This window comes from Poromitra crassiceps (genome assembly GCF_964638095.1).
Source record: "Poromitra crassiceps genome assembly, chromosome: 10".
In the NCBI taxonomy this organism is placed as follows: domain Eukaryota; kingdom Metazoa; phylum Chordata; class Actinopteri; order Beryciformes; family Melamphaidae; genus Poromitra; species Poromitra crassiceps.
Window position 1 is genome coordinate 18852692 of NC_139631.1, and position 25509 is coordinate 18878200.

At 43.4% G+C, this 25509-nt stretch overlaps 1 protein-coding gene across 1 annotated transcript; it reads left to right on the top strand.

Moving 5' to 3' along the window:
* The first annotated feature begins 180 nt into the window (after positions 1–180).
* On the top strand, positions 181–24176 carry ndufs4 (NADH:ubiquinone oxidoreductase subunit S4). The gene is made up of 5 exons (XM_083644219.1): positions 181–288; positions 2010–2088; positions 22289–22461; positions 22740–22813; positions 23969–24176. Exons 1-5 carry the CDS (start codon positions 206–208, stop codon positions 24070–24072), a joined length of 513 nt encoding a protein of 170 aa, XP_083500345.1. The 5' UTR covers positions 181–205; the 3' UTR covers positions 24073–24176.
* Positions 24177–25509: the final 1333 nt, after the last annotated feature.

Below are 25509 nucleotides of genomic sequence, written 5' to 3' on the forward strand. Positions count from 1 at the left end.
TTCAGGTTTTTGTTCCGTCTAGTTTCTCATAATTAGCTATGAGGCTAAATAAATTATGGAGCCGACTAGAGATGGATAGTGTTCAAAATACGCGAGAAACTTATGTAAAGGTGATTGCATTCATAGTGCGATCGCTTTTCAACCTTTCAACCATAGACACTTTTTGTGCCTTCGCAGGCACCGTACGACATTGTTGACAATAATCATGGCGTCCTCAATGTCACTTTTAGGCTTGGGGCGTCTGTCTGTGATTAATGCGGCTACTAAAGTCTTTCTGAATCCCACCAGGTAATAACATATATTTGTATATGATGTTTATGATCGTGTGTGTTAGTGCGAGTCATTCTATTTGAAACATGTATCTCAATGTAGACTAAAGAAGGCAATGCAAGTAGGCCCTGCCTGGCAGGGTAGCTAACTGACGCTAACATCCTTAAAGCTAATAAAGTAAATACATATTCCTAATTCATTGCTAGACATAAGACGTGCCTTTTGTTTACAGTCAATGCTTCAGACACTTGACTGATAGTCTACTCATTTTGATGGCTTCAAAGTAACTGTTATGCCACTAGCTAACGATAATGTTATCCTGTGTCCTTAGAGCATTCTGTTAGCAAGCTAATTCGTTAACAGTAGCGTTAACGTTAGGTCTTTTTTTCGCTTTTCCAATTAAAGTTACTAACGCTAAATGTTGCTCAGTGCTCGGCATTACAACAGTTGCATTAACTTAAAACGTTAGCTGTTAAGGGATTGCTATGATGGCTACTGACTCGTGGCTAACAAACCGCATTAAATACCACAGGCTTAGGTTTTGTAACCGATAAAATGCTCTTTTATTTACACTTTTTAATAACAGACACACCTACTACTAGTATACCATGCTAGTGAATGTATGGCGAATAAACATAAGCAGGATGGTGGTCAAATCTTTGTGTTTTAGAATGTGCATTCTTGACAGGAAAATACAACTGTGGAAAAAGACCAGTGATCACATAACTACTAGTGGCTCTGGCTGGCCGGCCAGCTAGAAACATACCAGCTGCAATGGAGTTGATCAATGTTGATCGATGTTATTGATATAGACTGATATGAAATATTTTAGATCGTTTTTTTCCCGTTTTTTTTGCTATATTGCCCAGCCCTACCGGCTGCAGTCTGGAGATATCCTTGCAGGTAGCAGCAGCAGCATACCAGACGGTGATCGAGGAGGTGAGGATGGACTCAAAGGTGGAGATGTAGAAGAGTGCCAATGTTGCCTTTGGCACCTTGAACTTCCTCAGCCGCCCAAGAAATTACATGTACAAGTACCCTGCCATAGGTTACTGTATGGATATTAGGTAGGACAGAACAAGGCACTTGAAGGACTTCATGACCACAGAGGTCAAGGCGACCGGTCTGTACTCTTTTAGTGTCACGGGCCTTGTCTTTTTGGGGATGGGGATAATAGTTGAGGACTTGAAGCAGGCTGGAACGTGGCTTGTCTCCAATGAGGTGTTGAAGTTGTCGGTGAACACTGGGGCCAGCTGATCAGCACAGTGCTTTAGGCCAGAGGGTGAGACAGTCAGGTGTGGCTGGCTTTCTGGACTTCTGCCTTTTAAAGAGCCTGTCGACATCTCTCTCCTGAATGTAGAGAGGTGTTGGGGGAGGTGTATTTCCAGTGTGTTTGCATCGTGAGCGTGATATGGACTTGCCCTTTGCTGGCTGAGGCAGGATGGCACATTGCTGGTTTGTGCAGGACACCACTGTACAGTCACAAAGAGCCACATAGTCCTCGCCTGACAGTTGGCCACAGCCGACATTAAGCACATCCTGTCATTAGGAGGAGAGTGAGAGCCTGCCAGAGATTCACCAGACAGAACTAATGGGGAGGGGGGATTCCCCCTGGTCATCCTCTCCTTGCCACCTCCTCCATGATAGTCAGTTGTTGTTGTTTATGTAATTTACTTGTTTGTTGCTTGTCTGCCTGGGTGTTGTGCTTTGTGTGTAATGTCTATCCAACTGTTTTTCAGGTCTACCAGCACGTCGGCATGGAGGCTGGCAGAGAAAGCAGGACAAGACAGGCAACTTATTACAGTTGAGGAGAAACTGGTAAGGATCCCTCCCTGTTCAACGTGACAACGTGTTGTCTGTCTGATCTACTGTCATCCAATTAGGCTGTATCGTTTTTGTGGAGATTTTGTTTTGCTGGACAGTTGAAAAATAATGATGATAATAATTATGAATTAATAATAATTGAAAAATACTTTTCATCCATGAAAGCAAATTCAAAAGTAAACTGTAACATAGTAGTAGTAGTATCATTTAATATGGTTTGTCAGCCTCTGAGCCAGACAAACCATTCCGGAAGGAAGTTAGGAGAGGCTTCCCTTTTGAATCAGAGCAGCCTTGACCACTATTGACCACTACTTTGCTGTAAGGAGACTGGAAACATGAATGCACTGCAAATTAGCAATCGAGGTAGCATGCAATACATTGACAAATATAATGCACAGTAACAATGTGCATGCTCTATTTATAATCTGTGTGCATTGTTTAGGCTGTGTTGATTGAATTAAATTAAGCAAGCTAGCAGTAGAGAATGCGATGCCGCCAGTAGCTAACTTGTTAGCTGGTTGGGCTTTACTCTCTCGTAACGGACAAGCCCGTCTTTTATTGTCACACGAACACCACAATACATGCATGCGGCCACAACACACTCATGCTGACGGTGGCCGGTGAAAAGTGTCCTCTCCATTTAACCCATCCAGGCATGTCCTTTCCTCCGAGGGGACAGGCCAGGAGCAGTGGTCGCTTTCTTGTACAGCGCCCGGGGACCAACTTCGGATGTTGTCGTCACTGGTCGGATGACGATGACGATCTGATCTTCTGCATGTTTTTAGTGGGGGGGTTATATATACGGAGGAACCCCCTGGGGGAGCACGGGGAGAACATGCAAACTCCACACAGAGAGAAAGGCCCTTACGACGAGATAACCCACCTGGGCAGTAGGCACTGAAGATATGGGGGGGAACACAACCACAGCGCCCACAGTGTCCCAGGCGAGAATCGAACCCAGGACCTTCCAACTGGGAGGCGACAGCGCTACCGACTGCGCCACCGTACCCTTTAGCTTGGCATCAAAGCATGTTAGCCAAGTGGTAGTGAGAAGAGATTTCAATAGAAATCATGTATCATGGCGACACTAAACCTCACACAGCATGCTCATCTTTGCCAGCCTGGCTGGTCTGTGGGTGCTTTGTAACAAAGGGATGAGAGCCAAGCAAAATATCTAATATCTTTGACACATTTTTGAAAAAACAAAACAATTTTCTTGTATCTTAATGAGCACTCGCTTACTGCTGTCAAGATGCAGGTTTTCTATTCATTGTTAAGGTCTGATTTGTCATTTCCTGTGAATGGAAAAGTGACCATACCTGAGACTAGAATTTAATTTGGGTGAATTTACAGAAGGAGGGGGGGTGAGACGCTCTTCTCTGTTATGGCCCACTTGACTTCATGATTAATGCTAAGATGGGTATGAACTTGCCATCTTTGGCTGCTCGGAGTCCTCTCTGAACTTCCCTACAGCTGTCCCACATTCTGAAGTAATGGAAGTCCCTCTCTTCATCTTCTTTTCATTTGTGGTTAACGCGCATGATCTCTTATACGGATGGAGAGAGGCAGGTTCCTGAGGACCAACTCACTTAAAAGATTTTGAACTATCTGGGACCCGTTTCTAGCCTACCTCGATGAGGTTAGGGGCGATGGGTGACTCGCACGGCTGGTTTCTCATGAACCCCTTGCATGGGATCCCATGAACATCTCTTACAAGCACATAAACACCTTATGCGGCTGCTAGCACCCCAATCAAATATTGAATGTCGATAATATATGTATGTTTTTTCTTTTCTTTTCCTGTGTTTGAGCCTGTTCGTTTCTGGGGGGTTTTCTATACTGTCATAAGAAAAACTGTAAAATAAAATATTGGGGGGAAATGCTAAGATGGGTATAATTTTAACAATCTTGCATAATTTAACTTTAAAACGGATGAATAAAACATTACCCAAGGATAATATAACCATAGCTTTGGCTGTCGTTTCAAGCCATACCAATAATAAACCTAACTGAATCTCTGTCAAGCCACTTGGCACACAGCATCGCTCCACATGCACTTGAAGGGCAAGTTTCAGTTAACAATAAATAATCAAAGCTGGCTATTAGGACAGCGGGCGAGTTGACATCTACAAAATGTCATCTCCATTTATAATGAAGTCATCATTGCTTAAAATTACCTTTTTTATTGTTTGATTTGTTGCAGCTGTAATTAGCTTTAGGTTTGGTTAGTCAAGGTCTTTGCCCCATCTGTTCTTATTAACTGTTCAAGTGCAGCCTAAACACTGATAAGAATGCATTTGAAGTGGCCAAGGTTAGCAATGCCTGTTGATTTTTAGCATAGCATTTGAGTAAACTTTAAAGAAATGAGGATAAGGATAAGGATCCTAAAGTGAAAGAAAAGGCAGAGATATGGTGAGAGGTGGTGGGGGAACGTGGGAGTTGGTTGTGGACTTGTTGCGGGGCGGGTGGTGGTGGTGGGGGGGGGGGGGGGTACTGTGTGTGGGGCAGCGTCAGTGTGCTTTTGTCCCAGAGCAGAGCTGAGCGTACTGGCAGACAAACCTTTGGCTGGGCGGAGTGTCTGTCTCTGTCCTCACAGTAGGGGCCACTGAGAGGAACAGCAGAGGAGAAAAAAAAGGGCCTCTCAAAAAAATGGGGAGAAAAGAAAGAAAAGAAGTTCACCATGAAAAAAAAAAAAGCTTGTGAGACACCCTGAGACTGAGGGAAAAGACAGCGGCCACTTCAGTGTTGTCGGCCACAGAGGTTCCTTTGTGGCGTGCTGTCGCTGGCGACGACGGGAAGTACTCTTAACGTTCGCCCAGACGGGCCAGAGAGAGAGAGAGAGAGGCCCTCAGCTGTTTACAGTACAGTGTGGGCCCCGTCTCACATGGAAGAGGGCAATGAGATGAGAGCACTCTCCCTTTTGGGCATCCAGCAAACAGGCTCGTCATTCATCACGTTGTCAATAAGTGTGAATTGCTTTGGTCGTTAGACCAATTAAACGAGCTCTCGATCCAATGAGAGGTTATGCTGGGTTGGCACGCCGTGAGTGACGCCGTCTCTCTCGGACGGCCCGAGGAGAAACTGGCTTGTGATTTTTCTTTTTCCTTTTTTTATTTTTTTATATTATGTTACATTTTGGCCTGGACAAATATTAATTTGAAACCAACCAAAACCTTGGTATCTTTGCACGGCACTTGTTATCCTCTGTGTAGTTCTTGTCTCTCCACATGTAATGACTTTTATTTTTTATAAGCTGGTAATTCCAGCTTATAAAACGCAAACCTCACTTATGGGAAAACAATTGCTTCTCTTTAATTGTGGAGTGTGTTTTAAGACTGTGTCCATCACCTCAACAATTGTAGTCTGTGAGGCTAGACTACCAACTCCTCCTCTTCAAAATGATGAACTAATCCAGTGAAGAGGATTTTAATTGGGATTTCTTAGCACTTTCCCTGTAACTTTAGACTGTGGACCTGGGCTGTCTCATATGAAAAACGCCTTTTAAAACCTGTTGTTTCTGTGAGCCAAACTTTGAAAGCACTGTCTGAGTTTTAGAAATGGTGGCAATGAAAGACCTGCGTGATGGAGCCTCTGTGCCCTCGAGTGCCCATGCCGACCTGCTTTTGTTTGTAATTACTGTTTGATTAAGCATGCTGGGCAGCTCCCATGCAGGGTCCGGCTGGCTGGCCACTGATACAGCTTTACACGCAATGTCTGCTGCCTGCCTGCCTGCCTGCCTGCATCCAGGCAGGACAGAGCAGTGCTGTCTGCTGCCTGCCTGGATCCAGGCAGGACAGAGCAGTGCTGGTTTCCCGACTGTTAGGAACGCTGACAACTCGGGTGTGACATCGCTCAACTGTGATATTCCTAGTTCCCAATTCAAATGGATAGTCCATTCCATTTGTACTGGGAGCTGGGGATTTCAGGGTTCAAAGGTCAGGAACGCCCCATGTGATGTCACCTGCCCTCGGATTTTCTCCGCCAAACTCGGGGGAGCCTCACGAGCCCCGATCTAAAAAATCCAACAGTAGTTAAAATTGTAGTTAGTAAATACTGTTTATTACTGTTTGACTCTGATGAAGACGCTGATGAAGATGCTGTCGCGTCAAAACGTTGGTCTGCACCTTACCCTGCACCTTACCCTGCTAGCCGGGCGCTTCTCGCTCATGCTGAGCATTAGCGCCCGGGGACCCACATAGCATTTGCCATCAGACCAGCACGCCGCTCTCGCGTCTATGTCTTAAAAGACTATTTACCTGAGCTAGAAACTTGAAGTGAAGGCGCTATCCCATGCGCAACATTCTCTTCTTCTAAATAACAGATGTTGCCGCTTCCAACTTGTTGCATAAAATCCACTTTTATGTCTTTGATATCAAAAAGTCCTTGATGCAATACCATTTCCCTGCCACCTGAATGTTACTGCATCAAATACTTTTTGATATCAAAGACATAAAAGTGGATTTTATGCAACAAGTTGGAAGCGGCAACATCTGTTATTTAGAAGAAGAGGATGTTATGCATCGGATAGCGTCTTTACTTCAAGTTTCTGGCTCAGGTAAAGACTCGTTTTAAGACCTAGACGCGAGAGCGGCGCGCTGGTCTGATGGCAAATGCTACGTGGCTCCCCGGGCGCTAATGCTGCTCAGTATGAGCGAGAAGCGCCCGGCTAGCAGGGTCAGTCTGCACCTATTGAATTAAATCAATTCCAGTGAATCGACTGCTCCAGGTCCTTCTTGGGTTTACCCATTTATTTCTGTTGTGAATACTGTCCTGTCCTGAGAGCAGCAACCTCCCTCTGTGGAGGGGCTGAAGCACAAGAGACTCCTCTACCTTGATACTGTTTATTAGCACTTCTGTCTTATTTGTGTCTCATTAAATCACTTGTACACACACAGCACTGTCTAACTTGTATCTGTGGACATGTTGCTACAGTGTTTGTATGTGCAAAATAACGCAAAATACGTTGCTATTAGGGATGTTCATCAATAATCGATAATCGATAATGGATCGTTGAGGAATGAATTCGATCACGTGGAATTTTTATCGATTATTATTATTATTATTATTATTTTTTTATTTTATTTTTTTTGCAGACTAGGTTTGGGTGGAATTCGTTCCTCCTCGCCCCACTCCATTGCACAGCCGACTAACATGAGGTGGAGCTTCATATAGTCTCTAGTTTTCTGGCTGGGCGCGGGCCTTTGTGCCAACAAAACTGTTTTTAACATGGGGAATTCACACCGGCATGCGCGGGGACACAAACAAACGCACCCAGCCGATTGCCTTACATCATGTAACCTGACATGTAACATGTTTGTTTACCTGGTCACAGCGCTAGTGTCAGATATTCTTACTACACAGTGGCATCGCCATTATAGCTGGCCGAGAACGCGCAACGTTATTACCAGACCAGAGTAAAAAAAAATATATATATATATTATTATTATTATTATTATTATTACGCTATCGATAATCGATAATTGATCGTTAATTTTCCCAAATTTCGATTATGTAAATTGTTCACAATGAACATCCCTAGTTGCTATCAACTGTTACTGCTAACAGTGGCTAGCCTGGCTAGAGCTAACTAACCCTGGCTGGTTTTCTGGCTGGTGTTTAAATGGAACGCCGACAACTCGGGTGCGACGTCACTCAACTGCGATATTCCTCGTTCCCACTGCAAATGGATCAATGCACTATAAGGGCCAGAGTGTATGCCTGCCTCCGTCCGGGGCCCAGTGCCCTCCCTCTCTGCACATAAAGCCAACAGCATCATCTTAAAGTGCTTGTGAAGCCTCGTTATAGAGTTCTCTAAAGGCACTGGGCTTTTACGAGACAGAGGAGGACAGTTACGAGAGTGGGGGGAATTGCTGGGAGGTGAAGAAGCATGGGAGAGGAAGAGTATAAATTGGGAGGCTTGTCTGATGCTTGGCATGTTACATTTGCTAATCTCTCATTCCATTTCTTACATATTTAGAGTGGGCTGTTTGGCAAGTCAGATTACATCTGGACAAAAGATGCTGGATTTGATGATTTCTGTGAGGTAGTTAGTTGGGTCCAGGCTGTTGGTTGTTTTGAAAAGCCCTAAATTGAAATCAGATTTCAGTCAATATTTATCGTGCACGGATATCAGGAAATTCCCAGTGTTCAATCCCCTGTCCTTCAAGGGAAGCTGGGTAGCAAAAGATCACCTCATTACTCGGATGTCTAGGACTCTTTCTTTTTAGCAGGGATGGGGGGGGAGGGCTTCGTTGTACCTGGGTTGTGGGCGTGTCGTACGCCGTCGCTGGCGGTCCACAGAATTGCACAGATTTACTTTTCTATAACAGTATGTGCTTTGCACCATTTATTTCTCTCTAAAAGTAATTAGCAATAATTAGTTATTAAATGTAATGTTTGTATTTGCCGTCTGTAACTTTTTGCTCCTTTTCTTGGCCGGGTCCTCCCCAAAACATTTTGTATTGTTTTGAAGCTTCGGGGGCCAGGATTTAGTAGCGGGGGGGGGGGGGGGGTCGCCGCTGTTAAATGTATATAGCGGAAACCCTGGACACGCCAATTCACTTAGTAACACATGATGAGAAGTCAATTTCTCAGAAATAAACGCCTCTTTAGAGTGTCATCAAGCAAAGTACCTTCAGCCACAGCGACTTCAAACAACTACTTTCACTTTCAAACTCAGAAATGGTAAGAAAATCGCTTTCACATTCAGAAACTGTAGGGAAATCGCGTTCACACTTCGAAAGTGTAAGAACATCTGCGCGTATATGGCAATGAAGACGTAGAATCACAATAAAAAGAGCAATGCCAACTATGGGATATTTTTAGCACAAGCAGGGTGTAAATTCTCTAAGCCTGTCTCGCCTCAGACACAGAGTGACCTACAGTGGAACAGACCACATTCACCACCCCCACCCCACCCCTTCCTCTCCTCTCATCCTTTTCTCCCCCCCTCCCTCCCTCCCTCCCTCCCTCCCTCCCTCCCTCCGTCCTTTGCACACAGACAACTTAAGTGTCTGTTTTGTCTGGTTGCCCCTCTCATACGGCGCGCCGCGCTTATGCAAAAACTCTCTGGGCTGAAGTTTGGAGTAGTGCTCTCAGAGGATGTTGCTGTTTGAAGAGTCCAGTGGAATCAGCTCTTTATGTAATCAGCTCTTTGAAGAGTGCCAGACAAGAAGTTTTATTATGTATCATCCACTAAAAAGTATTTCATTCATTAACGCTCTCTTCCATAGAGACTAAGCCTCTTAAGGACTCCTCAGCTCTGTCAGCGTCTAGCTGCTCAGTGTAGTGTAGCTCAGTGTAGTGTAGCTCAGTGTAGTGTAGCTCAGTGTGTAGTGTAGCTCAGTGTAGTGTAGCTCAGTGTAGTGTAGCTCAGTGTGTAGTGTAGCTCAGTGTAGTGTAGCTCAGTGTAGTGTAGCTCAGTGTAGTGTAGCTCAGTGTAGTGTAGCTCAGTGTGTAGTGTAGCTCAGTGTAGTGTAGCTCAGTGTAGTGTAGCTCAGTGTAGTGTAGCTCAGTGTAGTGTAGCTCAGTGTGTAGTGTAGCTCAGTGTAGTGTAGCTCAGTGTAGTGTAGCTCAGTGTAGTGTAGCTCAGTGTAGTGTAGCTCAGTGTGTAGTGTAGCTCAGTGTAGTGTAGCTCAGTGTAGTGTAGCTCAGTGTAGTGTAGCTCAGTGTAGTGTAGCTCAGCGTAGTGTAGCTCAGCGTAGTGTAGCTCAGCGTAGTGTAGCTCAGTGTAGCGTAGCTCAGTGTAGCGTAGCTCAGTGTAGCTCAGCGTAGCGTAGCTCAGCGTAGCGTAGCTCAGCGTAGCGTAGCTCAGCGTAGTGTAGCTCAGCGTAGTGTAGCTCAGCGTAGCGTAGCTCAGTGTAGCGTAGCTCAGTGTAGTGTAGCTCAGTGTAGTGTTTGCAGTGGGGATAAAATGATTGCTTGCTACTTCTGTTTGCCGACATATCCATGATGAAAAATGTCGATCCCTGTTTCCCTAAAGCCCAAGATGACATCCTCAAATGTCTCTTTTTGTCCTGACCAACAGTCCACAACTCAAAGATACTCAGTTTACTGTCATAGAAGACTAAAGAAACCAGAACATATTCACAGTTAAGAAGCTGGAACTAGAGATTTCTTAAAAAACAAATTGTCTAAACGATTACCGGTAATCGATTATTTAAAAAAAAGTTGGCGATTAATCTTCTGTTGATCGACTAATCGATGAATCGACTAATCATTGCAGTTCTAAACCTGCGTCTTTGGCATTCGACGCACCAATAAAGTGTTGTTGTTCAGCATATTCATAAATTATCCCCCCCCACCCCCCCATCGTCCTCCCTTTCCGATCCTCTTCGGTATGTGTAACGTGAGATTTAAGATGACCCTTAGCGCCAGCTGCTTCTTGTTCTCCAGCGTCGAGCCCCTCCCACACATGAGCAAGCAACATAATATTTGTTTCTATTAGAGACAATCCGTAATTGGCACGCTCTTGACACTTGAAAGCCGTGTGAAGGTGGGAGCGGGTGCAGGGTGCAGGGTGCAGAGTGATGAGTGAGGCCCTTGCTGTGGGTGTGGGCTGGACACCGGGGGGTTAAGGGTGATGTGTTTGGGCTTTCGCCACACGCTGAGTCAACATGATTCAGCTCGGCTGACCTTACGACCCCCCCCCCCGGGCTGCAGAGCTGCAGTTTTGCCGTACGGGTGTTGTTCACGCTTCTGATAGGCTGCCCGTACTCTCAACAGGCCTGTCAAGGTGTCCACAGTTACCCATCACAACATCCTATAGGAGGAGTTATCCTGAAAGCATTTTTGTCATAGCCAAACGTGCAAGGCATATTTATTCATTTATTGATTGATTGATTTACTTACTTATTTAAATTATCTGGAGTTTTTCTGTGATCACTGTTGGGCAAATGCACTCTTACACTAGGATTTCCCTTACCAAAAACACACACACACACACAAAAACAAAACGGTGCCGGTCAATGTGTCCACCAGATTTCAGTCTCCCGGACACATGGAATAAATTCTGGTCAGATATTAGATCTGTGTTTATTGAGTTTAAAAACAATTGATAGCAGCTTATAGCCTATAATCTTGAGATTGCCATAAATTCCCTGTGCCAAACATGCTTCTATGACCAGTCAATCAAACGGAACGACCCAAACTCAAGCTTGGGAGTTGAGAAATGCATATCTCCATGCCGCGCAGCGTTGACGCTAGGGCTGCAACTAACGATTATTTTCATAATCGATTACCGGTAATCTGTCGATTCTTTTCTCGATTAATCGATTACCGTAGTTGTTTGGTCTATAAAATGACAGAAAATGGTGGCAAATGACGATCAGTGTTTCCCAAAGCCCAAGATGACGCCCTCAAATGTCTTGTTTTGTCCACAACTCAAAGATAATATCAGTTTACTGTCATACAGGAGTAAAGAAACCAGAAAATATTCACATTTACGAAGCTGGAATCAGAGAATTTAGACCTTTTCTCTTAAAATTGTACTCAAAACGATTAATCGATTATCAAAATAGTTGTCGATTAATTTTCTGTCGATCGACTAATCGATTAATCGATTAATCGTTGCAGCTCTAGTTGACGCTGTTACACGCTGCCTTGCTGAGTCTCAGGCAAGAGCCCGCAAATTCCACAGAGGGGCTTGTTTGTTAAATGGAGCCTGCAGTGTAATTCGCAGGGGGTTGTCTGAGACGACGAATGAGAAAAACGAAAGAGGAGTCATCAAAAAAATAAACGGTGGATATAATGCTTACATCACCACTGGCAAGTGCTTTGAGCTCTCAGATCAAGGCTACAGGTGAGGTAACTAACAATAATAGCCTATTTTTATCTTTTCGTCCATTAGTTTAAAGTTAAGAAAATATTCCCAGCTGAGCTTGTGAAGTTTAATTAGCCTATTGTCTGACCGGACTTTGTGACTGCCAGATTTTAATTTGTTGGGCTTGGATTGATTTTACCGGTAAAAGAAACTGTAATTCCCTGCTAACGGTTTCCCCTATGATGCTGGACACCTCAATTTAGATCGCTACAAAGTCTCTAAGCCCGGAGAATGAGAGAGCCAAGAAGAGAAGACTAATCTGTTTAGACAATGTGACAGTAACCAGGGCATTCAATGATTTTTTTCCAGGAATAGATAGGTCTGGTTATAGACTATTATGATAAAATATTGCTCATTTGGGAGAAAAGGTTCAGACAAACATGCTATGATTCCACAGTCAATGTCATTAGAGCAGCTGTCGGTTTTGTCTGTTGATAAAATCACATTAGTCTTAGTTGTCTGGTTTATAGCTTCGGGAGAGGGTTGGTCATGTTCACAAATATTGATTGAGCTGTCCAAGATCATAGCAATAACAGATGTGAATTCCCTTTAAGGGTTTATTTTAACTTCAAAATAATCCTCTATTTCTAAATAGGCACAAAGGGAGTATCAAGTGATTGAGTGAAAAAGACAGGGCTATTCACTTCAATAAGTGAATGAACAGTAATGTGTTTGGAAGACAAGGTCCTCCTACTCGCCTCTCAAGCCCAGAGCTACACGAGGCCCCAGGTCCCCCAGTATGAACTGCTCTTCAAAGCCCCATACAGCTTGACATACAGAGGAGATTTTCATTCCAACAGGTCACTTAAGGAAAACGCAGGTAATTTGCTTTGCGAGGGCTGAAGTACATTTTTAGGAATATCTTGGAAAACCGTTTTTTAAGGGTAAATGCCACTCATCTATCGTGCAAGTGTCTTTACATCAATACATTACCAGTGTTGGGCAAGTTACTCAGGGAATGTAGTTACTTATGACTTTGAAAAGGAATACAATTACTTTACTTATTACTTGGTATCAAAAGTAATTAATTACAGTACTCGCTACTTTACTATACTAGGCATCTCGCGCTACCGCCCTGCAGCTCGGCATGCTGGCCCTGCAGCTTGCATGTGCAGCTCAGCCGCTGCGTGGCCTCGCCCCCCCTGCAGCTCGCCCGCTTTGCAGGCTCACTTGCTCTTATGACCTCACTGATGACCACTGCACGCCGCGGCCTCGCCTGCTCTATGGCATCACTGATGACATCATCATGGATGACATCATTTCTTTCTTTTTTTTAATCAAATTTGATATTTTTCCCGATTTTTTTTATCCCATTTTTTTATCCCCCTTAGTGCTAATTTACTTTTATTTATCCTGGTTGCTACTCGACCCTCTGCCGATCTGGGGAGAGCCGAAACTGGCTCCATGCTTCCTCCGAGACATGGGCAGTTAGCCAGCCGCTTCTTTTCTGGTAGGACCAGTCCGCAATTCAGCCTGCCTATTTTTGATGCCTATGCAGAAATTGCATTCTTTCAAATGGCCAGTGGGGGGCGCAGCTTGTGTAGCACTCCCAGGAATATCCATTCAACTCTATGGGAAACGAGCCAACTTCTCTCTCGGTCTATGTCTTAAATAAACACTTTCCAAATGAGTTTATGGTCTGAAAAAACAATTTCAAGTCTTTTTCATTTTTCCAAATTATAGCCCCATTTCGAGGAAAATTGGCGACAAACATCGGATAATAAGAACAGTAATACTTCCGACCGGTAGAGGCAGCAATGTGCCGCAAGGCATCAGGTAGCAAGTAATAGTTGAGCAAATTATCAGAAAATAGCGTTACTTTATGATATTTTAATAATGTTAGTAGACACACGTAACTATATAGATAGCATACATCTAACGTCCATAACATGGCGGACCATTTAACGTTATCTATACCGTTAGATAAAGCCTTAAGCCTTCTCTGTATTCAGACCATTGGATTCAGCCCAGAAACTGGAGTATGTTATAACATTATAAATATAGTCACATTATAAACAACTAACCAACGCTGGGGGTCCGTATGGAAAAAGTGTTACTCGAAATGGTTAAAAGTGAAATCAATTTGGTCATTCAGTGCCGTTTTACTGCAATGTAAAGTAAGTAGCGTTAGCCGCTAACATTAGCCAAAGTAGCTGACTACCCATAATGTATTTCGGCGATAAGCGAGACAGGACAAATTCGGAAACTCCCCCGGCAGCCGCTAGGGGCAGCCACCCCCTCTCCTCGTACTTCCGTGTAGCATTCATTCATTCAACCAATCAAACGAAATCAAACAATATCCGGAAGTGAGCTTCATTTTGCTGTGTCAAAGTCAATGAGCTCCGTTGGTCCATTATATATATGTCAATGGGTAGGACATAGCACGTGGGTGGTTCACGCTATTCCAACCGGTTCCCCTCCCTCTGAACAGGCGCCCTTAACGACCAGAGGAGGAACCACATTAGCAACCAGGATATTGCATGTTTTGGTGAAGGGGGTTCCTATATGAAGGAAACCCCCGGGAGGCACGGGGAGAACATGCAAACTCCACACAGAAAGGCCCTTTGACGACCCCACCCGGGTGGTGGGCACTCGAGGACATGCTTCAGCGTTCACAGCGTCCCAGGTGAGAATCGAACCCAGGACCTTCGAGCTGTGAAGCGACAGCGCTTACCACTGCACCACCGTACCCCCATGGATGACATCACTGATGACATCACCTAATTAAAAAATCCGGCTCAGTCAGGTCACCCTGGGTGCTCTTCCTGAAAGTTTCAGCCCAATTGCACATAAAACGGCATAGCTGTGGCCGGCCAAAATTCTTGAAACAAACACAGAGTCCACATTGCCAAATTTATATATAGATGGATCGATTACTTTCGCTACCCCCCTTCTGAAGAAGTGACGTACAACCTGTAGCCAGCTCCTTTTAGAACTGAATCCACTTTATTGGAACAATAATTAACCTTCCAGGAGGAATCAACAATCAGTTAAACATCATACTTTTTATTTATTTGATTACCTAGGACAAAAAATGAATTGCGTTCTAGCAACGCTGTAGTCTCGCATAGCCAGACCGATCTCCACACTTCAATTTAGTGCTGTGCCAGCGCTGGAGAAAGTAACTTGAAGTTACTTGGATTAGTAACTAGTATAATTACTGTTTTGTGCGCATTCGGGTAGTGTAGTGGTAGATTCCCTGCCTACCAACACGAGGGTCGTGGGTTTGCATCCGCGTGTTACCTCCGGCCTGGTCGGGCATCCGTACACAGGCACGATTGGTTGTGTCTGCGGGTGGGAAGCCAGATTGAGGGTATGTGTCGGGGCGCCTGGTCGGGGTGGAAGGGAACTGGTGGGAATAGCGTGATCCTCCCACGTGCTACATCCTGCCGGTGAAGCTCCCCATGTCAGGTGAAAAGAAGTGGCTGGCAACTGCGCATGTATCAGAGGAAGCATGGTGCTAGTCTCGGCTCTCCCCAGATCGGCAGAGGGTGGAGCAGTGACCAACAAGGGGAAAAATTGGCCAAGTACAATTGGGGAAAGAAATCGGATTTTTTTTTTTTTTACTGTTTTGTAAATTGTAATAATTACTACGGTAGTTAGTTACTAGGAAAGTAATAAAATTACAGTAACGTGTTACTTTACTTTACTGCCCAACACTGTAATGTAGATTACACACCACAAATACGGCTATCCTTTTAACTTTCTTTCCATTTGGACCAGACCTGCAAATCATATAAAACATTATGAAGGTCATATTTATGTCAGTGAGTGGTTAATAATGCGTCCATTTCAAACAGCAGCTGTATAAACTGAGAGATTAACTTCTGGGAAATGGGGGCATTCACCTGTGAATCAATCCCAGCTGACGAGATGTGCTGAAGGATATATAAAAGTAATGCTGGAGTGAGTCCAGCACAAAACACATAATAGAGTAAGATTCATTCTTTCATTGTTGTCAAAACATTTCTAGTGGACTCTACCAAGTCAAACACATTTCACTAACAATAACATGGATGTCAGTATTATTTGTTTTCATGCTCTACACCTAAACCTCCCTCTTCTCAAATGTGTTGATTGACAAACACGAACAGCACTTCTATAGCTGGAGGTTTCCAGTAGGAGCTGGAAAGATGCACGAATTTGATTGCATTTCATTTGACCAATGTTTACATAGAGGCATTTTGCACCCAGGCTTCCCTCAGAGGAAAATGCCATTATATATTTGTGTTTTGAGAATGGTTCAGCCATCCTCTGCTGTTTGACCCCATTTAGAGGTATTGATTTATTTTTCTTGTTTACATAGAAATCTTTGCCTGGGTCCAGACCTTCGAATCTACCCACTCCAACACGGAGTTGACTTTGGCTGCTCTTGGTCTGGCATCGTCATATATAAATGCCTTTTCTCCGGTTTTACCAGCGATTCACCAATCGGTGCCGAGGGGGACTAACGATTCGCCAGTCAGCGTCAATAAACAGCCCAACAGGCAGGACTAAGCTGTTGTCAAGAGGTTGTCAAAACTGTGTCGAGGTCAACAAACAAATATGGCCGCGGCCGCCACCTGCTATCGAGGCTGTCTTAAATTGATTAAAAGTACCAATTACTTTGAAATCCGAATGGCACCGAGGGCATTTATTCAAAGTTTATTTTTTCTTCCTACATTCGCCCGACTGGAGTAACTATTAACGTAAGATCCAGGCCGATATACGATTGGTTGGAATTCCCCTGGGGGGGATCCCCTCATAGAAATAACTAAAACATAGAAATCTCCCATCCCAGGTCTCTGTTGGAGCATTAGGGGGACCAGTGGCCCCAGTGGCCCCACAGCGACAAGCCCCCATGCTCTTTATTGGGCGAGGAGCCTGGAGGTGTCACAAATATGGACACGCTTTGACGTGACGGAGACTTTGCCAGCCGTTTTCCCCCCTCTCTTAAGCCCGTCGGCCCAGCCAGGTATTGTCGGGCGCTGTGAATAGTGTCAAACTTGATACTTTTCATTTTGCTTCCTGTACATGGCAGAAGAAAAAGTGCCCACCGTGTGGGTTTTCCTTTTGTGATGGCCCTCTCTAGTCTTCCTGGGAACGCACCACATTCCAGCCACAATCATTCTCTTTGTGATCCAGGCATTGTGGCTGCCGATAGCCCTCCTAGCTTTCAGGCTAATGTATGCGAGTATCATAGAAGTCTAGACGTGTTTTTTTTTTTACAAACAATGCAAGATAATGAGCACAGTATTTCCCAATGGTCCGGCAGAGCTTCTGTTTTGACACATCCTCCCTTTTATTCATCAACGCACCTTTTGTGCTCATCCACGCATAAGGTGTGATTTAAGGTCCGCTACATCTGGACACATTATTGCGTGAGTTGGCCATACATACATGGGCCCCATGTGTCAGTTATGCTTTATGTAACATTAATACGCGTAACCGCAGTCTGGCCTGCTAATCCCAAGGGTATCATTTCTAATGCTCGCATCTGTCTGGGAGAGGGATTTTCATGCATCCATCTTTCGGAAGTGTTTGTTGGAGAGACTACAGAACAACTGCAAAATGTCCCTGTCCAACCACAAACTGCAGAATGTCCCTGTCCAACCACAAACTGCAAAATGTTGTCCCTGTCCAACCACAAACTTGATTAAGCTCAGCGCTAAAGCTACTAATAAATGCATGAGTGTTTTTGGCCTGGATTCATCCAAATGTGCTACCGTTCATGTGCAAAGTACTTGCAGCCTCATCAATGTTGGTTCTTGTGTTGCTCTCCAAAACTCCCTGGAAATGTTTGCTCACCACTTGTTTTCGGACTAAAAACTGAACTACAAATCAAAGGAAGTTGTATTTAAGCAAACCCCGCATCTCTGTAGAAAGCAACCCTCTTGAAACATTTCACATGTTTTATTGTCTCCTGCTGCTTCCAAGATCAAAACCTACCTGGCCTCTCATATTCTTGCTCTCTCACACCATCTTGTCTGTTGTTGTGTCATGAAGAGTCGACCGTTACCCTCTTTGCGTGAAGAGAACATGTTTTCATCCTTTCTCTTGACAAGGAGGAATTGTTAAGGTTAAGTAGATAGGGCAACCGGAAATAATTACCAAGTACTTGTGAAGTCCCCCCCCCCTCTCTCCTCCTCCTCTTTTCCCTTTGATTTGAACAATCTTTTCAGTGTGCAGATCTTGTTCATGATTAAATTCAATCTGCTCTTCCAGGATGGCAAAAGATGTTTCACTGAAGCGACTAGCGAGCTGTATTTTAGCAGTAATTTACTCGGCTTAAATATCATTGCAGCGTTCTGTGCCAAAGCGAAGGCAGGCTTTTGTGTGGAGTTCATGCAAAAAGATGGCCCCCTTTCTACAAATCAACTGGCCGATGACAGACAATGCTGAAAATTTGATTCTTTGAAGTTGTAATGGCCATTGAAATGTGTAAAATTCTTGTATTGAAAGGGGAGCGCCCTGGAAAGCCCTCGGTCTTGGGTGGCTGCTGCCTGCGTGCTGGGAGGTTCGTCTGTGTTTTGTCGCCGACTTCCCATTGCTTGTTTGCTAATTCCCTGAAGAATTGGACGAGATCCTCTATAGGAGCTTGAAGGGGCTCCAGTTGCCCAAGAATATGCATTTACGCCCACAGGCCCCTCCTACTCTTCTCGCACTGGCCTACTTTCTGAAGCTCTTGAATAAGGTCTTTTCCATAGATTTAGGTTAAGGTGTGTGTTGTCACCTCAAGTATTTAGCTTTTAATTTGATCCACCTTAATGCAAGAGAGTATGAATAACGCATCAAGAAGAGGGCCACGCTATTTGTTCTTTGTGTGCACTACTAGGCCTTTTGATCATCATTAACCTTTTGTACAAAATACTCATATCAATTCTTGGTTCCTGATATTTTTTAAACTTGGTATTCATCAGGTCAATTAAAGAGCTACTCTGACATTTTGGGAAGCAAATTTGAACTCAAAATAATGTCCTGAGAGGAAACCTAGATCCCTGGGGAAAACAAACAAAACTGATCAGTTCACACTGATGTCACGGTACCAATAATTCAGTAGTCGGTACCGGTACTAGTGAATTTCCACGGTACTCTGTACCAATTTCGGTACCACGGTAAAAAAAAAAACAGACTGATATTTCTTCAACATATTCTCCTTTATTAAAGTATGCAACCATTTCCAATGAACAAATGGCATGTAGCCTTCAACTTTAAAACAAAACGATGTGCTTCTGCTTACTTCTTACATTCAACTCTGTATGGCAGTGAGTGCAGACAGTGCAACACCAGTGGCATGTAGCTCTCAAGTATTGTTTATTGAATTAAAAAAAAAAAAAAATCTATACCCTCGGTACCATGCAAAAACAGGTACCGAAGTACCGAAAACAATGTAGTACCGACTAAGTACCGAAGTACCGAAAACCGTGACAACAGAGCTTCAAAGTGATTTCAAAAGTGTATTTATTTTACATGATCAGGTTTTGCACATTTATTCTAATATTTTTTTCTTTCTATTCTACCCCCCCCCCCCCCCAGTTAAAATAGTGATTAAAATGTATTTATAATTGCTAAACGCTATTAGAAAGACTAGACTAATGATATTATTGAGGTTTTCACATGCCTGTGGCTGTGATATATTAGAGATTGGCCTAAGCCTGAATGTTATTTCCCCACCTGCGAGTAATGGTGCACAGCCGGAGGCAGAACTCGCCATCTTCGGCTGCTCCTCTCTGAACTTCCCTACAGCCGTGCAGCAATCTCTGACACTGGGGACAACTGTCGCTAAAAGACTAATTTTAAAGGAATGGAAGTCCTCCTCTTCACCTTCTTTTCAGGTGTGGCTGATGGACATGATCTCTGTTATACAGATGGAGAGACTGAGGTTCCTGAGAGGCAACTCGCTTAGAAGGTTCTCAAATATCTGGGACCCCTTTTTGGCCTACTTTGACAAGGTTAAGAATGACTAGTGACTGAGGTTAGGGGTGATGGACGGCTTTCCCGGATGGTTTACCATGGACCCCTGGCGTGGGATCCCATGCACAATAGCATGTACAAGCACATAAGCACCTTATGCGGCTGGTAGCACCACGTTACAATGCTAAATATCAAAGATGTGGATTTTTTTCTTTTCCTGTGTCTGAGCTTGTTTGTTTGTTTATTGTCCTGTAAAAACTTAAAAATAAAATACTGGGGGGAAAAAAGTTCACTGGCAAAGAAAAAGACATCAGTCACCAACTCACATGACAGTCAAAATGGTCCTGTAAGACCCTTGGCCAGGCTGTCACCACAAACGGGTCAATTAGTGACTTTCTTCCACACAGAGTGCCGGAGAGGAGCTAGCACAGCAACGTAGCATTAGTGACCTTCTTCCACACAGCGTGCCGGAGAGGAGCTATCACAGCAACGTAGCACAATTGGGAAGCTTGGGCTGTCTTTGTTCTTTGTTGAGTCTGCACCCCATAACCTTCATTTCACTTCCCTCTTTTGTTGTTTTTAAAGCCGTTTCGCCAACTGATTAATTCTCCATCTGCTTGATATAACCCTAACCCTGTTCATTCAAATATCATTCATTCATTATAGCTTCCACAAAGTTATTTTTGGAGTAGAGCTGCAATGATTAGTTGATTAATAGTTTAGAGGCCATTTTGAATCGAGCAGTGGTTCTCAACCTTTTTACACCAAGTACCACCTCAGAAATGACCACCATATGAAAGTATGAGGGAGGGAGCCCCGCGTACCACCAGTGGTACCCGTACCACAGGTTGAGAACCACTGGTCTGGAGAACGTTAGACACATTTGTAAGATTTTAGTTTTTCTGGTTTCGTCCTCCGGTTTAGTCTTCTTTGACAGTAAACCTATTATCTTTGCGTTGTGGACATTTTATAGACAAAAAAAAAAAGAAAATAATCCACAGATTAATCACTAATGAAAATAATTTCTCCGCTTCTCTTGAATTTTTCCGCTCTGTAAGGGTGAAAATATAAATGCAATGCATCAAGATAACTTGCATATTAGTGTCCATAATATAATTCATTTATTGATCATTATTTCACATTTAACCGGGTATAGGTCCAGGTTGATAGAAGATCTGCTACTGAGTATTACTGTGCATGCTGCTCACATCTACAAATTACAAGTACCACAGGAATTTTAACAGACCTGAACAGGCTTCAGTGAAACTGTAAACACCCTGAACTGTCAGCCGTTAAGGTTCCCTTTTTCCCCAGTGTATGTACTACACACAAAACATCTTGTTATTATTATTTAGTCTTTTTGTGTTGTTTCTATTCTGACACTAATGTGGGTTTGCTGCCTGCTATGCTCATTTCTGAGGTCCAAATTGTTTGTAAGGCCTTTATAGAGTTAATAATTAGGTTAAAAAAAAAGTCCCCCCCCCCCCCCCCCCCCACAGCCACTGTCCTGCAAAACAGCTCTGCCCCAAGTGCTTTCTAACTGTACCAAATCCACACACATCCACAACCAATATTTGCAGAAATAATGTAGAGCAGCATCTAAAAAAGAATAATATATTAATTATTATCATAATAAAATGTTGTGCATTGAACTTGTCTGGGTTTGGTGTTAATTGGACCTATAGCTCTACAATCCTCTGGCAAGTATTTGGAAACATAATAGCAATAGAATAATAGCACACATAGAATAATCTAACATACATGTTAACGGTTTGCTTTGACTTAGAACTGAACATTTAGCCCACTTCTTAGAAAATACAGAGATATACATATATATCGTGTATCACCCTTCAGCCTAAAAATACCAAGATAGGGTTTTTTGGTCCATATCGCCCAGCCCTGTGCCAGAGGAAGTGGGCTGTAGCTCACTCAGATAACCATATCAGATAACTCCGATAACTAAATTCTTCCACCAAGACGATGTGTTCACATGATAAGCTGGAGACTGTAAGATAGCAGCAGTGATCCTTCTTTATTATCAGTAGTTTGAAGACTGATATAAAGAAGCTGATGGAGACTGGGCAAAGCCCCTGACTCCAGCTCAGAGAGATAAACAGCTGCTTGTCATGTAGTTGTTCGCAGGTTCAAATCCCACCTGGCTCTTTACACTTTCAAATCAGATGCTAAAGCCCAAATGGAGAAACAGACAGGTCCTATACAGAGTCTAGATGTGTTTTGTCTAGTCTTTACACCTAGCCTGCCACTCCCTCAGGGTTGGGTTGGCCTAAAGAAAAACTTCCCATGTCAGTAAAAGTTCAGCTGTCATTGCCCCCCCCCCCCCCCAAACAAAAAAAAAAGGGGGGGGGGGGGGTTGAAGTTTGAGTCTGGTATGGAATTATGGAATTTTGAAATGTAAAATGTGTAGGAACCCTGTTCTAAACGTTTCTTAAAATCAGTTTGTGCTTCATTTCTGTCTCCTAGGACATCAGCTCTGTGACGGGGGTGCCAGAGGAGCACATCAAAACACGGAAAGTCCGGATCTTTGTGGCCACCAAGACGGCCATGCAGTCTGGGATCAACAGCACCAAGAAGTGGAAGATGGACTTTGACACCAGAGAGCGCTGGGAGAACCCGCTTATGGGCTGGGCCTCAACGTAAGAACTCTCTCTCTGGCATTTTACACACACACACACACACACACACACACACACACACACACACACACACACCTTTTATACTTTTATATGAAGAGAACAATTAGCTTTCTTTCTTATGTCATGTGATACTTTTTAGCATGACGATATTGCTAGGGAGAAAGGATTAACAGCACTTATATATCATTAATTGAATAATGTTTATTGGATCAGAAAATGTTCCCTGGTGATACATTCTGTGCTCTAATTCTGTGGGACGTCTGCTCTTTGTCTTTCAGGGGCGACCCTTTATCCAACATGCTCCTCACTTTCACCTCCAAGGAGGATGCCATTGCTTTTGCTGAGAAAAATGGTAATTTCTTTTCTTTTTTTTAAATCATCACAACAGTTTTCTAAAGTGCCTTCTATGAAAGCAAGACTTAATAAAACAATCAAAATGTAAAAACAACAACACTACAATTTAATTAAATAAAAGATTATCAAATTTACAAGAACTAAAACTCACTAAAACATTATAAGTTTGTAAAAATGCCCAAAATATATATACACACAAACACACACACACACACACACACACACACACACACACACACACACACACACACACCCCCCCCACTTTCTCTCTCCTCATGTAGGAGGCTTGTGATGTGATAAGTGGAAGCCAATTTGGTGGCATTGACTGCATCATTGAGTGAATTGGTCAGTACCGGTCAGTACTGTACTAATTAGATTTGGTCTGGATCAATGTGCGCTTTGATCTCCGTCTAAAATGAGTCCCGAGTCAGTTACAGCATGTTAGTTAATGCAAAACATCATTAGAGTACCTGACCGTCCTGGATGGCGACTGAAGGCATCTATTCTCTCGCCCACCAAGCCATGCTCAAACAAAAATATAATTTCAACACTAGCACTTACACACATTTAAAGTCTGCGCTCATGAAAACCAGGATAATGTAGCTATTAGTTAACCCTTTAATTGCGGCATAGACATATACAGCGTATACTCGACAGTTAAATTGACACAACTCTTTTACACTTTACACCTGCTCTTTTAAACTACATTCAGAGGCCACACTGTTCCTCTGTGTGACTGACACAGCCTACAGATAAACCGTAGGTGTGCATGGGCCCAATAACAAATGGCACGATTAAATGTTAAAGCAATGTGATGACAGCAATACAAGGCAAATCATAAAGTTCCCTGTTAGTTAAAGGTGGTCGGTGTGTCTGCACAAGCTTCCGCACACCGACCTGGTTAGCATGACGACTCCCCATGTCACACAGAAAGTACGCGTAGACCTGGAGAACCCAACCATCTGGGAAACTTTGTTTGAAACGAAGCAAAGGAAACTGGCTGTTTATTGCACCATGAAAGTGATTAGGGCAGTTCTGATTATACACAGCCTGTTGATGTCTACAAAACACCTCATTGTGGTTGGAACGCGTCCAAAGTGAATATACATGATGATCTCGCCCCATCACTTACTGTAATGCTATTTCCTCCCAGGTTGGAGCTACGACATAACAGAGAAAAGGACTTCAAAGCCCAGGGTGAAGTCCTACGGAGCCAACTTCTCCTGGGACAAGAGGACCAGGAGGTCCGCTAAGTAAACTGAGGACACCCATCTGTTAGGCTGCTTGACCTCTGTTTGTTCTGCAGCAGACCTGTACATTCTCAACTTGTCAATAAATTGATAAATAAATATATATGTGTAAACCAAATCTGTTGGCCTGTGTCATTTTAACAGTTCAAACATTCACCTCATTAATTACCTGACTAATCACCTAAGCTAGTCCAATTGCTGCTAATGAAGTGTTTTAGGAGAACATATTATTACAATTAGAACCAGTTTAAACAAAAGGATAAATATCACTGTAAGCCAAACCCAATAACATTTTTCTTGTGTGACTCTTTGTTTCCATTCTCTTACCTGAAATGCCTTGGTGTCTAAGGGGAGCTGTTCAACTGGAATTTGAATAACATCCAAGCACATTTTCCCCTCCTAAAGATTAAGTCCACTCCAACCCCTGGAGCTGCCATGTCATTTATCAGCATTATCATTTAGATTGTGGTTTGTCCAAAGGTAACATTCACCTTTTCAGTCAGACTGCCACATTAACATGCCCTTTTCATTTATTTACTGGCATTTATCTGGAAGTTGTTATAAAATGACTTGGAAGAACCTCATACAACTAGACCAAATAAAACCACTTGAATACTAGGGCCATGGTGATCCAGTAAGGTTCTACCCATGTTTCACATTTTCTAGCTAAATCTAAGATGATAAAATAGTAAGAGTATTACAGCCTACTGCAGGATCAGCAGCCTGGTTTTTATATGAGATTAGTTTATATGGAGCAGAAACAGATGACCATTCCTGGTTAAAAACAGAACTCTTTTGTTGTCATTTTACTTCATCTTACTTGATTAACTTCATTACTTGTTAATTGAGCCATATTCCACATAAGCTTGTAAATCATGAGCCACGTAAACCTTCCTCGCCCCACTGAGATAAAGTGGCGATCTCTGGAGAGCTTAAGCCATAAATTCTTTTAAATGCCCAACTATTCACACTTGGCAGTGCACTTGTTGCCAGCTCTTGTTTATGGGCTTTGTGTTGAGTAAACAGCGGTGTTACTCACTCTGCGCCGAGCCCCAAACTGCGTGACTGCACTGATGTTCGCACACCAATCATGGGCGCCTAATTGGTATAGCCCTTCGTTAATTAACGCACTGCATTGCAAATCCTTCGCAGCCTTGCGCTCACTATTTATGTAGTTCCGTCACTGGGCACATCAAAAGGGCCGATCTGATATGAGCGTAATGCTTCCATCTGAATGACAGCATGTGTTGATTTCCCTTTGAAAGAAGCAGGGAAAACAACGATCACTTGGCACAACTCTGCACCATAAAAGTTGAAAGCATTCCGCCAGTCTTGGCCTACTATAGGCTATATAGGAGGGTAACGTATGAGAAACGAGACGGCAGAGCGTGGTGGCACGTGACGGTGCTATTGTTGTGCTACTGTCATTACAGTACAAGTAAGT